The 15,936-nt window shown below is 44.0% G+C and overlaps 1 protein-coding gene across 5 annotated transcripts in view; it reads left to right on the top strand.

Moving 5' to 3' along the window:
• LOC121541584 (erbin) overlaps nucleotides 1–15,936 on the top strand; it is a 123,104-nt gene that overhangs the window by 78,811 nt on the left and 28,357 nt on the right. For all 5 annotated transcript variants that reach the window (XM_041850704.2, XM_041850705.2, XM_041850706.2 and 2 more), the window contains 7 exons: nucleotides 5,926–5,989; nucleotides 6,187–6,261; nucleotides 7,721–7,865; nucleotides 8,966–9,038; nucleotides 13,162–13,291; nucleotides 13,495–13,610; nucleotides 15,522–15,591. In XM_041850704.2, coding sequence (XP_041706638.2) covers nucleotides 5,926–5,989; nucleotides 6,187–6,261; nucleotides 7,721–7,865; nucleotides 8,966–9,038; nucleotides 13,162–13,291; nucleotides 13,495–13,610; nucleotides 15,522–15,591 — 673 coding nt within the window. The remainder of the gene's footprint in view (nucleotides 1–5,925; nucleotides 5,990–6,186; nucleotides 6,262–7,720; nucleotides 7,866–8,965; nucleotides 9,039–13,161; nucleotides 13,292–13,494; nucleotides 13,611–15,521; nucleotides 15,592–15,936) is intronic.

The following is a 15,936-nucleotide window of genomic DNA, read 5'->3' as shown; positions in this document are numbered from 1 at the left end:
TACAGTTATGCAATAATTGTTTATATATATATTTTTATATCTTAATTTATTTCCACAATTAACTAATAATATGCGTAATGATGTAGGCACTTCCTACGGAGGATGGTTACCTATAACCAGGATCTGGCATTACAAAAATAAAAATTTTGGCAAACAATTATTGTGATTCAACCTATAATTCCCCTAACATCATTACCCCATAGCAACAGATGTGGGATACATGCACGCACTCTCCCCACCCATCCCCCGCAAACAACCACAAGCTCAGATGTTCAACAGTTGTTCCATCCCGGAGCCCAACTCAAGAGAATACTATTTGTGAATGCGTATACAGTTGTAGCTGTTTGAGAAGGCATTCCAAATTGGGCAAGAATGGGGAGATTTGATTAACCAATGTCTAGTCTTAGCTGATGGCGCTCGGATACACCCCTATCCCCGAAACACACACACACTGGTCCCCAGTTGTGACCATTTTCCCAAGCACCTCTGTGCAGTCAGACCCTTAGGATTATTTTGTGCCGGCAGTGCCATAATAATTAGCTCCCTCTCTGATTATTAGAGTGTGACCCCCTCCCCATGGGTTACTGCAGCTAGTGTTGCCAGCACTGCCACTACCTGGGTGGGGGTACTCCACCGGAATTCCCACCGGCTAGGCACGAGGTCGTCAAGGTTCTCATTAGCAGCTTTGAGAAATTCCTTGTATATTATGCTCACCCATCTGGGCTTTTGCTTTGTTGGACCAACACTGCCAGGCAGGCTCAGACTCTTGAGGGGGCGGTGCTGCTTTAGTGGGTCTCTGACCGTGTTTATCTTTCTGTCTTGGCTCATGTATAGGCTACTTGCAGTAGGCCTATAAAACAGATAAGGACTTCTCCTTAGTGTTTTCTCGTCCAAGCCCCTACCTTTAATTATAAGGTATCTGTGACCAACAGATGCATATCTGTATTCCCAATATACACTGTAACTCAATAAAATCTCTGAAATGGTTGCATTTATATTTTTGTTCAGTGTATATTGTAGCCTGGCTGGTTATCGGTTTAGCTGTTAGCATGTATTCATGTTTTCGCCCTATCCCCAAAAACGTTTCACTGACACTCGCGAATAAGGCCTTACAAAGTTGATTTACTTTTTGGAACAATTCATATGATTCATTTAAATTATTACTTTTGACGAAACTAACGACTCACTTCGCCATTGTATTCCTTGGGATTCTGTTCAATCGCTTTGAATCGAATTTGTGAATCACGAACAGTAATTTTAGGAACAATTATTAGATGTAGCCTGTTGGATTATGTGGCAGTAATAATTCCAGTTGATTTTGGGCATCCAATGTATGGGACATTGCAAATCAATAGATGCTAATTCAGCCGGCAAAGTAAAAACTTCTAAGGTAGCTAAGTTGAATTTGATGAAACTATAAAAGGTACATTTCCTGAAGAAAATGTGGGCTTGCTTCAGCTGTATACAAAGATTTGTAGCCTACCATAGCCATTTGATCTTTTGATATATTGAATGAGCTAATTATTTTATAAAGGCATAAAACTGATTTTAGTTGTAATGTTGCAATGTTTAACATCAAGGGTGGTCAACCATCCTGCAGGAGAGCTACTGGGTGTGCAGGCTTTTGTTCCAGTCGCCCTCTAACAAATCACATTTTAGAAATGAGCTGCTCAACCAGACCTTGATAAACTCAGTGTTTGAGCAGTAGCTCTCCAGACTGACTGACCACGTGTTTTATACAGTTACCTAACATGTATTCTACTTTGGGGGGGGTTAAGTGCCGTGCACAACAGCAGGAGATGGTTAAAAGTAGTTGAGAAGTGATGAAATTCCATCTGTCAAAATGTGCATGAACCCTGTCCAGAGCACTGACTGTAGCTCCTGTTCTGTTTCACCTTTTGAAAGCCTCTGCTTCCTACCTCTGTGTGTATGTGTTCACTACCCAGAAAACCCAGTGATTTATAAAGGGGCTCCAGAGTGCTACAGGTGGCTTTGGAGAAGTCTCACTTTCTCTGCTCTCTTTGTCACGTTACCCCGCTCTCTTTCTCTACCTGCCTATCCGGTGCATCTAGGTCCAGTTCTTCTGTTGTCCCCTAGCTGGCTGGTCCTCTGTGCTCTTTGTTTGTGAGCCTCCGCGCTCCTTCTGGCATGCCAATCACGGGGTAGGAAAGCTCCGACGCTCGGCGTGCTATCACGGTCTGAAAACGCTGGCCGTGTTTTTATATAAACCCAACGTTTATTACGACAACAACCCCAGAGATCGCTGTGAAACCGCCTCGTTGTATAGTTTAATTGTACAGACAGATACATGGTATGGATTAAGGTGTGATGTTTTGAGGAGCAGCGTAGACAAATCAGCCTCCACAGGGGGGAAGCGCGTAACTGTCAACCCTAGCACCGAGCTGTGTTTTGGTTTGACTGGTGTTTTGAGGTCTAGGCCTGCGGCCTAAATGGCACCTTAATCCCTATATAGTGCACTACCCCCTCATCAAAAGTAGTGCACTATATAGGGAATAGGGTGCTATTTGGGACACACCCCTAGAGGTTCATCCCCACTGAGAAACCACCGTTATCTGATCTGTTCCCAAACACAATGAAGCCCCTCGCGATATCTATGTTCTATTTATCCCAGTAGTAGCTCTCATATTAAATTACTCGTGTTTAGACTTTGTTTGTCTTAGTAACAAATGCAATATCATATGTTATGTCATTCTCATGACATGGTCATTTAGCTTATGTTTTAATAGTCGTATAGCATCCAGTTATCCTGTAGCACCTGTCAGTGAAGTGGGACGGATGTTGACCTATTGACCTCATGGTTGTTATATCGCCAATCAATATCTTGCCACTAGATGCATATGAATTCCCCCAGACCTGAAGAGAAATCAGAAAATCTGTTGCTGCCAATTTGTTAGAAATGGATAAAACAATGAATAAGAAGCAAGCCTGGATATGGAGGAAAGTTAGACCAACATCACTTCCAGACATTATTTGAACAAACTTCGTTACATTTTTCATGTCCCCCTGGTGTAACATAACTGTCTGAGTATTTGAGTCAAATGTTGCGCCGCTTTATCCTGTGACGAAATCGGCCTTAAATGGGTGAGAGGTAAGCCTGTGCGTGAGCCTGCTATAACAGGGCCCATGTGTGATGTAAAGCAGTCTTTTAAGAAACCAGACTACAGGGACACTAGGTGAAAGTTTGTACACACACACACATACATGGATGAGCACGCAGAGAGCAGGCACATCATACTGTAATGGTGTGTGGGTCAACTGTTTGTTTATCTGTACCTGCCCGCAATTGCTAATAACCCATCCGCAACCGCCCAACTATATGTGAAAATCTGTGGCCCGACCCTAACCTGCTAATATTGAAAATGTGCTGTAAGCTGCGGTCAGAGACTGCAGAATGATTTTTTGAAAGTTCTGTCATCTCTGCTTCAAAGACGTTTAGGGACTGGAAGAAATACAATACCTAAAAAAAAAAGATTCTGTGCAAAATGTTCAAATAACATCGGTTTGACCAGTTGTAATGAAATAGAAAGCTGTGAAAACGACCCAACATGTTTCTGATAAGATTTCAGTTCAGCTTGGATGCATATTTTATGTGGTTGACATGCTATCAGCTTTTATGATGCTGATAAAGATAGAACCTCTACAGACAGTATATAACTGGACATTTGCATTCTCTTAAATGCTGGAAGAAATAAATCATATTTCTCTACACTTGTTCCAGAGTAAACATTTTGCCTACATTTGGTGTATGATTTTACTGCAAGTAATGCTTAATTCTGCAGGAGTAAATATTAAGGCTATGTGAGAGGTTATAGACCTACAGTCAATATCCCTTGAACTTTAAATTATATATTTTTTCCTACAGATCTACACAACCTACTCCACATTTCCAAAGTGAAAGAACATTTTCCATAAATAAATTAAAATGAAATATCATAATTGGGTAAGTCTCCACCCCCCTGCGTTAATACTTGGTGGAAGCACCTTTGGCAGCCATTACAGATGGGAATAATTTGGAATAAGATTTTACCAACTTTGCACAACTTTCAGGGCAACATACACTGAGTATACAAAACATTAGGAACACCTTCCTAATATTGAGTTGCACCCCCTTTTGCCCTCAGAACAGTCTCAATTCGTTGGGGCATGGACTCTACAAGGTGTCGAAGGCGTTTCACATGGATGCTGGCCCATGTTGACTCCAATGCGTCCCACAGTTGTCAAGTTGGCTGGATGTCCTTTGGGTGGTGGACCATTCTTGATACACACGGGAAACTGTTGCGCGTGAAAAACCCAGCAGCTTTGCAGTTATTGACACACTCAAACCGGTGCGCCTGGCACCTGCTACCATACCCCGTTCAAAGGCACTTAAATCTTTTGTCTTGCCCATTCATCCTCTGAATGTCACACATACACAATCCATGTCTCAATTGGCTTGAAAATCATTATTTAACCTACACTGATTGAAGTAGAGTTAACAAGTGACATCAATAAGGCATCATAGCTTTCACCTGGATTCACCTGGTCAGTCTGTTATGGAAAGAGCAGGTGTTCCTAATGTTTTGTACACTACGTGTATATCTATTGTTTTTGTCAATGTTCTCAAGCTCATTATATTTGCTTGGAAATCATTGATGGACAGCAATATTAAAACCTGGTCTCAGATTTTGTAAAGCAGATTTAAGTCAGGACTGAGACTAGACCACTCAGGAACACTTAACACCTCTTGGAAAGCCATTCTGGTGTTTCTTTACCTGGACTTTGCTCCGTTCACATTTATTTTGATGCTAACATATTTATTTTGATCCCCACCCCTGCCGGTGACAAACATACCCATAACATGATGCTGCCACCATATTACTTGAAAATACTCAAGAATCAACATCATTGCATTCACTCCATGTTACTGGCCTCTATGACAAAGTGAAAAAGAAAGAAGCCTGTGTTAAAAAAATCCCCTCCAAATCATCCATTCTGTTTGCAACAAGGCTGTTAAGTAATACTGCAAGACAACACAGCAAATCAATTATATTTTTGGCCTAAATTAAAAACTACAGGGTTGGGTCAAATCCAATATAACACAACACAGAGTGAAACCCTCTTTATTGTGTTGGCAATATCATGTTATGGGTGTGCTTGTCATCGGCAGGGACTGGGGAGTTTGTCAGGATCAAAAGTAATATGAAAGGAGCAAAGCCCAGGTAAAAGGTTTGAGGAAAACCCACCTCAGTCTTCTGAAAACCTAACCCTGGGATAGTTTTAATGCCAAAGACACACCAGAATGGCTTTCCAAGAGGTGTTGAGTGTTCCTGCATGGTCCTGTCTCAGTCCTGACTTAAATATGCTTGAAAGTCAGAGACAAGGTTTGAATATTGCTGTCCTTCAATGATTCCCAACCGAATGTAATGAGCTTGAGACATTTTGACAAAAACAATGTTATGTTGCCCTAAGAGTTGTGAAAAGTTGGTATAATCTTATTCCAAATGATTCAAAGCTCTAATGGCTGCCAGTGGTGTTTCCACCAAATATTACTCAGGGGGATGGAGATTTATCCAATTATGATATTTCAGTATTTTTTTGTTCTTAATTTGTAACTTTCTTTCACTTTGAAAATGTGGAGTATGTTTTGTAGGGGGTGTATACTTTCTATAGGCACTGAATGCATACACACGCACACACATAATAATCAACAATGACTAACTCGTCATACATTTTGTATTATGTGTGTTTTGTTAGATCTGTGTACGGAGATGGCTCAGAATTGTCTTTTGATTATATCAAAGTAACCCTGCAGAATGGCTTGGACATTTGGAAATGTGTCCTTTGATGCTGCTGTTGTGGTTGACTCGTTGTATTCCCAGATCCTTAGCTCAACATCAATCTCTTTCTCTCCCTCTCTCTCTGCAGAAGCATGCACAAGCTCACCCAGCTGGAGAGGTTGGACTTGGGGAGTAACGAGTTCACTGAAGTGGTGAGTGTCTGTCTCTGTCGTGCCCTCGGCTGAACCACAGTACTCTAAAGTCAGTGGCTTCCTGAATTGTTGTAAATGAATTGAGCTCTCATTTCTCTCCATTTCTGTCCCTCTCTCTGTGTCTCTCTCTCTTTCTCTCTCCCCACTCTTTCTCTCCACTCTCTTTCTCTCTCTTGCCCCTCCCTCCCTACCCCCAGCCTGAGGTATTGGAGCAGCTCACTGGAATCAAAGAGCTGTGGATGGATGGAAACAGACTGACGTTCCTACCAGGGGTAAGATGATGAACCGCCATTCAACTCCCCACAGGCTTATTCTTCCTGTGCACTGCCTCGGCTTTCACACCGTCCTACCTACAGTATGGTGATGAAACATTCCCCAGAGACACAAACTGTATGAAAACTCAAAACTGCTTTGTTCAAGCCAACATAGTAAGATATTATTAAAGACGTTTTGCTGCCTGTCCAACATCATAAGATTCATGTTGCAAATGACGAATCCACAGACCAATTAATCTGTTGGTTCAAAGTCGTGTGATTCAAACGATTGTGTTTTGTTGTGATTCGTCGTCGTCAGCCCATGTTGTGTTGCGTAATGCCTCTCGCTCATGGAAATGGCCAGCTTGTTTGGTAAATAGGTCATAATTAATACATTAGCGCGCCGCAAGCATTTCGACAGCACCACCACCAACCCCGTAATCACATGCTGTTCCTCTGTTAGGATTAGGATTACTGAATACTGCCTGGCCTCACTGTAGAACATTATTAAAGAATGCCTCAAACCATGACTAGGAACGGTGCGATGTACACTGCATTTCACTGCGCTAGTGTTTGTTATAATGAAATTGAAATTACTGTTTAATTATGAAACGAAATGCTCCTCAAAACAATGCAGCCAAGGGGCCTCCCGAGTGGCGCAGCGGTCTAAGGCACTGCAGTGCTTGAGACGTCACTACAGATCCGGGTTCGATCCCGGGCTGTGTTGCAGCCGGCCGCGACCGGGAGACCCATGAGGCGACGCACAATTGGCCCAGCTTCGTCCGGGTTAGGGGAGGGTCTAGCCAGCCGGGGATGTCCTTGTCCCATCGCGCTCTATCGACTCCTGTGGCAAGCCGGGCGCATGCACACTGACACGGTCGCCAGTTGTACAGTATTTCCTCCGACACATTGGTGCGGCTGACTTCCGGGTTAAGCGAGCAGTGTGTCAAGAAGCAGTGCGGCTTGGCAGGGTCGTGTTTCGGATGGACAAGACTGTATCTACCAATTTGGATATCACAATAATAAAAAATAAAGAAAACAACGCAGCCAGACCATTCTTTAGGGTTAGAGGTTAGGGAAAACAATATTTGCTCCCCAAAAAGTCCTCACAAGTATTGTAAGACATAGCTGTGTGTGTGTACACTCACTGTGGTGTGTGTGTGGGTATGAGGTGGTGAATGGTGATTAAGGACAGTGAGCCCCTGAAACCTCCCCTCAGCCTGTACTGGAACATTGATTTGTTTAATCAATGTGGAGGGAAGGGTTAGTGTGTCACACACAAATGTACAAAGACACTGAGATTGCAAGCTTTCAGGTTCCTGTGTTCAGATTGGTCAGGCCAGGGGTATTCCTGTGACTGTTTTAATTCTGAGTTAATTCTGAGTTCAATTAACACCGTCAGCCCCGCCCCCTCGCCGCAATCCTCTCTGTTACTCTTTTCAATGTGCGTGCCCTCACGCATGTGTGTGTTCTCCAGAGGCTGGGCACTCTGAAGCAGCTGACCTACCTGGACGTGTCCAAGAACAACCTGGAGATGGTGGATGAGCAGATCTGTGGCTGTGAGAGCCTGCAGGACCTGCTGCTGTCTAACAATGCCCTCACACAGCTGCCAGGATCCATAGGTGAGTGGCTACACACACACACACACACACACACACACACACACACACACACACACACACACACACACAGACTGGCACATATATACACACATACCGACAAAGACAGGGCTCCCGAGTGGCGCAGCGGTCTAAGGCACTGCATCTCAGTGCTTGAGGCGTCACTACAGACCCCCTGGTTCGATTCCAGGCTGTATCACAACCGGCTGTGATTGGGAGTCCCATAGGGCGGCGCACAATTGGCCCAGCGTCGTCCGGGTTTGGCCGGTGTAGGCCGTCATTGTAAATAAGAATTTGTTCTTAACTGACTTGCCTAGTTAAATAAAGGTTAAATAAAATAAAAAAAGACAGATAGACCGCCACGAATACACAAACACCCACACATAGTGCCCATCTCTTTACCACATGATAAAGGCAGTATGACATAGCTCAGTGACCTCAAGCCAAGCCATTGTTGATGTGTGTCTAATGAACATGGTTGGTTGTTTGAGGTGAAGCGGAATATTGGCTTTAATTGAATCTCATTCTGGAATGAATGACTCGCCTAGATGCATATTGAAGAAGTGGACTTCCAGAAGCATGATGCTTTACCAAAGCTGTTTTCTGTTCCATCCCCCATTTTATATTTATATGGTATGAATATCTAAATATCTGATAACATTTTACGGGGATATGTGTTCATGGCAGCCCTCTTGGAATTGTATGTCTAAGCATTCAGCTGTTCGTAAAACCAGTCATAGTATTGTTGTTGGTATTAATTATTAATCTGTTGCATTACTGTAATGGATGCTCCTCTTTTTGTGATCCAGCTGAGATTCAGAATCAATTTCTGTGTGCACTGTAGTGGTGTGTTACCTAATGTGTTATTTGTCTTTATTTCTCTCGTCCTACCCCTCTCTCTCTCTCTCTCTCTCTCTCTCTCTCCTCACTCTCTCTCTCTCTCTCTCCCCTCCACTCTCTCTCTCTCTCTCTCTACCCCACTCTCTCTCTCTCTACCCCACTCTCTCTCTCTCTACCCCACTCTCTCACCCCCCCTTTCTCTTTCTCCCTCTTCCTCCTTCCTCCCCTCTCTCCCTCTTCCTCCTTCCCTCCCTCCCTCTCAGGCTCCCTGAAGAAACTAACCGCCCTGAAAGTGGATGAGAACCAGCTCATGTATCTGCCCGACTCTGTCGGAGGGTGAGTGCTACTCAGTACTACTACAGCCATCGTTTTAAAACAACCAGACCCATCCTGATTGGTTTGCATTGATCCTCATCTAATCATATCACAGAACGCTGCAGTACAGTACACCAATATAGGGCTAGGTTTGATTAATTGACCTAAGCCCCATGTCCCATTGACCTCATTCTACACGTGCCAGATATGAGACGATTCATGGTCGTCGGTGGATTGTAGGGGTTGAGGCGTTAGTCCCAATGATTTAGGTGAGTGAACTAAGCCTGGCTGCCCTATTGTGGATGGGTATGATTGTAATCCTGACCCCAGGAACCTCTTAATACCGTATTGACTGATTAAAGCCTCCGTTTAATTCTGCTTCGCCAATATTCAACTACGACAGGTGAGGCCAGCTGTTGGCGGTTGACTGCTGTTTCCGGGTGACACGGAGGTCAATACAGGCTGGGACTTGACCAAGTTTAGACTTGACCTCTGTAGAAGAAAAGGAAAAGCCACACACTCTAATAGCGCCAATGCAATCATTTACCAACGCAAGACTTGAACTCTGACTATAGACGTGATCATCCATATGGAGCGACAAAGACATTACATTTTAATCCATCAACATAGTATGTGTGGTAGCCAACTAGCATTTAAAGAACTACAGTGATGAATTGGCAACTAGGTTTATACATTTGATATGTTTTATTAAAAAAACTTCTGGGCAGGATTATAAATATGTGATTGCAAGGGGAACCGTGGTTTAATTCCAGACCAGGATTGTAAAGCATACTGATTAAATGCATTTAATTTTGTATTTTGTTAATTTGTTTTACATTTTGATTTGTGTTCTACGTCCTACACTCTTGTTGGTCCCTGGTCTTGACTTCTGAGCATACTGATTTAAATGCATTTAATCTTGTGTTTCATTCAATTTGCTTTATCTTGATTTGTGTTTGACGGCCTACACACTTGTTTGTCCCTGGTCTTGACTTCTGAGCAGTGGAATCTGATCTTTACTCGGTTGCTATAGAGAATATGGAGAATGATAGAGGAGAACAACTTGTGTTCTAGTACTATCAGCTATTATTATCCCACAGCCTTTGGTGACTGGCCAGCAAGCAGGAAGTCCATCTCACTTTGCCTTTAGACATTTTTCATCCCAGAGAAATCCCCAGCTGCATATGAGCCTTTTCTCCTAGCTTCTCTGTTTTCAATGGAACTTTATTGTCAGTTTTTCTGGGAAATTGAGATTTGTCGTCTGCCTTTTCCCAACCCATGCATGCATGCACGCACATGCGTACACACACACAAACATACTGAGAGGCACAGGGTCAACTGCAGCAGGATGCGTACTCAGAGCATGCACCGACCAGCTGGCAAGTGTCTGCGCTGACATTTTCAACCTCTCCCTGGCCCATTCTGAAATACGTACATGTTTCAAGCAGACCACCATAGTTCTACAGCTCAGTGTTCAACACCATAGTGCCCTCCAAGATCATCACTAAGCTCAGGACCCTGGGGCTCAACACCTACCTCAGCAACTGGATCCTGGACTTCCTGATGGACCGCCCCCAGGTGGTTAGGGTAGGCAACAACACTTCCACCATGCTTACCCTCAACACGGGGGGCTGCTCAGGGGTGCATGTTTAGTCCACTCCTGTACTCCCTGTTCACCCAACACCATTATTAAGTTTGCTGACGACGTGCCAGTAGTAGGCCTGATCACCGACAACGATGATGCAGCCTGTAGGGAGGAGGTCAGTGACCTGGCAGTGTAGTGCCAGGACAACAGCATTTCCCTCTAAGTCAGCAAGACAAAGGAACTGATCGTGGACTACAGGAAACTGAGGGTCGAGCATGCCCTCATCGACATTGACGGGGCTGTAGTGGAGCGAGTTGAGCGTTTCAAGTTTCTCAGTGTCCACATCACTAAGGAATGAACATGGTCCACACACACCAACACAGTCGTGAAGAAGACACGACAACGCCTCTTCCCACTCAGGAGGCTGAAAAGGTTTTTGGCCCTCAGATCCAAGTTCTACAGCTGCACCATTGGCTGCATCACCGCTTGGGATGGTAACTGCTTGGCATCTGACCGCAAGGTGCTACAGAGGGTAGTGCGTACGGCCCAGTACATCACTGGGGCCGAGCTCCCTGCCATCCAGGACCTCTATACCAGGTGGTGTCAGAGGAAGGCAAAATATTGTCAGACTCCAGCCACCCAAGTCATAGACTGTTCTCTCTGTTACCGCATGGCAAGCGGTATTGGAACCAACAGGAACCTGAACAGCTTCTACCCACAAGCCATAAGACTGCCAAATAGCTACCCGGACTATCTGCATTGACCCTTTTTGCAAACTCTTTAGACTCATATGCTGCTGCTACTGTTTGTCCTGTTGCCTAGTCACTGTACCCCTAGCTATATGTACATATCTACCTCAATTACCTCGTACACATCGACTCAGTACTGGTACCCCGGCTCTTTACTCATTGTGTATTTATTCCTGGTGTTATTTTTGTAGTATTTTTCTATTTCTATCTTCTCTCTGCATTGTTGGGAAGGGCCCATAAGTAAGCATTTCACTGTTAGTCTACACCTGTTGTTTAAGAAGCATGTGACAAATACAATTATTTGATTGCCTGTGCCCAGGGTTCCAAATTAACGTTTTTCATTGGTAGCACTGGTGCTCCCAAAATTTTTAAGTTAGTAGCATCACATGAAATTTAGGAGCCCCAGAATGTTTTGATTTTATTGATTGAGATAGTCTATATTGAGCCTGTATGAATTCTAGCTACTTTTGAAGCACATGTTGTGCCCTAGAGATGAATATGTAACACTGTAAATACTTTAGTTTATTATAAAAGCTAAAATGTGGATACGAATACCTGTCATTGAAATTACAAAGTAATTTGTGGAATATTAGGTTTCGACATTGTGTAAAAGCGCTATTGTCCTATTGAGATGCATTACATTGAAAATTGTACACGGTCTCTTTAAAAACGTCCGGTTTGTGATGAAGACATGCAAGAGATCTGTCATTCATGCTTTGCTATGATCATTCATTTCCTGAAGAAGCTATCCCTTTTCCTTTCTTTCTGTGCCCCCAGATGTTTGGATATACTGGTGAAGTTACCAGGTTCTCCTTTAGGGCACTTGGAAACAATGGTACAGCGAAGCCTTATCATTACAACAATTATTATCTGGGAGATGTTTTTTTGGGTCCTCTGTGCTCCCAAAATAAAACTGCTGGTCGAACAGCAACATATTTGGTCGCATATGCTTAACCTAATGTAACTCAGGCTTAACCTAACATAGCAGGCGTAAAATAACCCCCAGAAACTAGATCCCCCTACATACTGGTCTTGACGAGAAGGGAAAAAAACTATTGGGGGGGGGGTTCTCTTCTGCACTGTTTAACCAATCCAGTAAATGTGGAGGAGGAGTTAAGATGGAGTGTCGCCTTGTTAACGTCCAAAAGCGGAAGTCGCGTCACATGCTATCTTTCCATTTCCCCTCAAGAACCGGAACATCCGGTTGATTGATTGGGACTCAGCAGAGGCTACTCTGGCTCAACTCCTGATTAAATTCCACGTGAACCATCTATGCGCAGACGCAGTATGTATTTTCATATTAATGCTGGAATAAAAACGCCAGATCTATTCAGAGTATGCTAGCTTGCATATTCCTGAGCAAAACAGAATAATGAGAACCAGATACAGTATTGAAGAGTTTCGGATATAGAATAACCTCTTCTCCAGCGAGTCTTCTAGTCACAGAATAATCGTTCACTCTTTTTTCATGAATAATATGCCGTATAGTGCAGTCCTAGATAGTTATGGCAGCTGACAGTTAAGACAGAAGTAGGGCTTATGTTAGTCAGAGGTAGGCCATTTGACAGGGGCCAAAGATTCTAAGGACTGTTGGCTAGTTCGAGCAAAATACCTTTTTAGGACTTCCCTCACTATGGTATAAAACTGTCTCACGTCCCTCGCGATAAATCGCCTCTAGAATCAATTAATCAACCAAATGAAATGCCCTCCCCACACTAAACACCTTTTTTTCCTCTTTTCCTCCTTTTCTGCCTGTCCTCCTCCTTTCCCTCTGTTTCTTCTTCCTCCTCCTCTTGTTCTTCCTCTGTAGGCTGGCAGCCCTGGATGAGCTGGACTGTAGTTTTAACGAGATTGAGGCTCTGCCATCCTCCATCGGACAGTGTGTCAGCATACGCACCTTCGCCGCTGACCACAACTTCCTCACACAGCTGCCCCCAGAGGTGAGCATTGGGCTCACACAGTGTGTTTGCGAGTGTTGGTGTTTGTGTGTCGGTGTGTGTCTGTGTTATTATGTGCCCGCTGTGCTGTGTGCTTATGTACAAAATATCAATTGTGTGTTGGGTGTGTCCGCGTACATCAACTTATCGTGTCCGGCCCCAGCTGTGTGCTGATGTCCTATCCCTCCTATCCCCACATCACTCAGATGGGCAGCTGGAAGAGTGCCACTGTGCTGTTCCTGCACTCCAACAAGCTGGAGTCTCTGCCCGAGGAGATGGGAGACATGACCAAGCTCAAGGTCATCAACCTAAGTGACAACAAGTGAGTCTAGCCTTCCTGTCTCTACTCCTCAGCCCGGTGGCAGTCCAGTCAGATTGTCAATGCAGTCTGGAAAGCAGCCAGGCAGGCAGGCAGGGGACCAGAGGTGATGGGTCTCTTTTATTTTTATTTACAAAATCTGTCATTCTTCATACACAGTCTTATCCAGGTTTGGCGCAACTCTCCCATGTCGCATCCCCCGTACTCATGTTTTGCCCCCCCCCCACCCCCATCTCACCCCGCTACACTCCTTATCCCAGCTAAGACAGGGGAACAATAATCACATAACACAGGGGTTACAAATGAGTATACGGTAGGCGTTGTTGAAAATGTGACTACAGTGGCAGCGCAAATTAATCTGTAGTACATTTACATTTACGTCATTTAGCAGACGCTCTTATCCAGAGCGACTTACAAATAGGTGCATTCACCTTATAGCCAGTGGGATAACCACTTTACAATGTTTTTTTTTTTTTTTTTTTTTTGGGGGTTGGAGTAAAGGGGGGGGATGTGGGGGTAGAAGGATTACTTTATCCTATCCCAGGTATTCCTTAAAGAGGTGGGGTTTCAAATGTCTCCGGAAGGTGGTGAGTGACTCGTACTAGTGGCATAGAGGTAACACATTTGTCAGAGTTGAATGAAGAGTCACAGATGCTGCAGGAGAGGCTACGCATACGTTCTCTCTCTGCAAGGGAGGTGTGACACATTTCCACACACACAGTATTTACTTTACTTAGTCTAGTTCACATGCAGCTGAAATGGGGATGTTTATGAATAAAACAAATGGTTGAACAACCATAAGCGGTACCCTGGCAAAAGCCCAAACTACATAGCATCACGTTAACCCAATCTTTCATCTGTGGAACATTAAGACACAATGCATTACGGCAACTTTTGTATTGTTGTGAACATCACTCAAATCAATTTGATCGCTAACTTTTCCCATTGTTTCTGGTGTTCTCAGAGGGTTTAATTGGAGCGCTCGAACAGTCGACACACTAGTTTAACACAGTAGTTAAAATAGCAGCAGTCTACCAGCTGCTCCCTTTATTGTGCAAAGCCACTCTACCGTTGCCACATGGTGCCTTGTAAAACATGTCCTTCCAGCTTATTGGAACCAGCGCTGGCAGCAGAGCAATCTCCCTCTGCTGCGCCTGCCACCAAAGTGGATTATATAAGGCGCTGTGTGTGAACAATGGGGAAAAATAATCCGAATGCATTCCCCAACTTTGCGGACAAACACACTTACACACACTCCCTGAGACCCTGGAAGTGAATAATTTGGTGGTGTTTTTCCAGGCAAGGCCACAGACACTCTAGCCGCTCCGGTCCTCTCACTGCCAGCAGCTCTAAATAGATTTGACCATGACTCAGCAGTAACCCTGCAGCCTGCTGTAAATTAGTTCCCATCCTCCAGTTTTTACAGAGCGAAAGAGACCTATTACCCCGGGACCACTCATTTGTCATTACCACTTTGGCCTTGGAGACACATTGACACAGCACCTGTTTCCTACCTGTTCAAGATCAAGCTTTATTTATACAGCACATTTCTGACATGAAATGCAACACAATGTGCTTCACAAGAAAAAACGAATAAAAACAATGAACATTTTTACTACACAACAAACATAAGAGGATAGTTTATCTGATTCTCTGTGCACTTTAGAAAGTTCTCCTGTAGATGTTAGATCAATGGCACTCAAAGATTTGGGCCATTATTTATATTGGACAGCAGTGTGTTAAAGTGTGGTTAAAGTTATTATGCATGCATAAACATGGTCATGTCTCATATTACACCCTATTCTCTAAATAGTGCTTTTGGTTGTTAGTTGTTATCTGTCCCATATCTTTCTCAGGTGGATAATGTGCAGGGTGACTTTAACTGTAATACTTTCTCTGTGTTTGTGTCTCCAGGTTGAAGAACCTTCCCTACAGTTTCACCAAGCTCAACCAGATGACTGCTATGTGGCTGTCTGAGAACCAGGTGTGTACACAGCCTCTTGGCTTTCACTTCCACCATGGGGCTTTCAGTACTTCATACTGTATTCCATGTAGGCTTATTTCTTTACTCGTAGGGAAATCTCTGTTAATTGTTTGTATGGAGCATCAACGTGCTTGTTGTACGACCCTCTTGTTTCAAAAGCCTCCCTGCAGTATCATGAGAATGCGATGAGTGGGAGGGAGATCTGTAATTGAATGTCTGACGCACACACACACGAGTGGTCTCTGTGCTGCACTCAAACGTGTGAGAGGCAGTGCACTTCCATGTCTCTCTACTTCTCAAACGGCGTAATAAAAAATGCCAAACCCCTGCAGTAACTCCAGATAC

Source organism: Coregonus clupeaformis, chromosome 27 (assembly GCF_020615455.1).
Source record: "Coregonus clupeaformis isolate EN_2021a chromosome 27, ASM2061545v1, whole genome shotgun sequence".
NCBI classification, from domain to species: Eukaryota; Metazoa; Chordata; class Actinopteri; order Salmoniformes; family Salmonidae; genus Coregonus; species Coregonus clupeaformis.
This window is presented reverse-complemented; position numbering and strand designations above follow the sequence as displayed.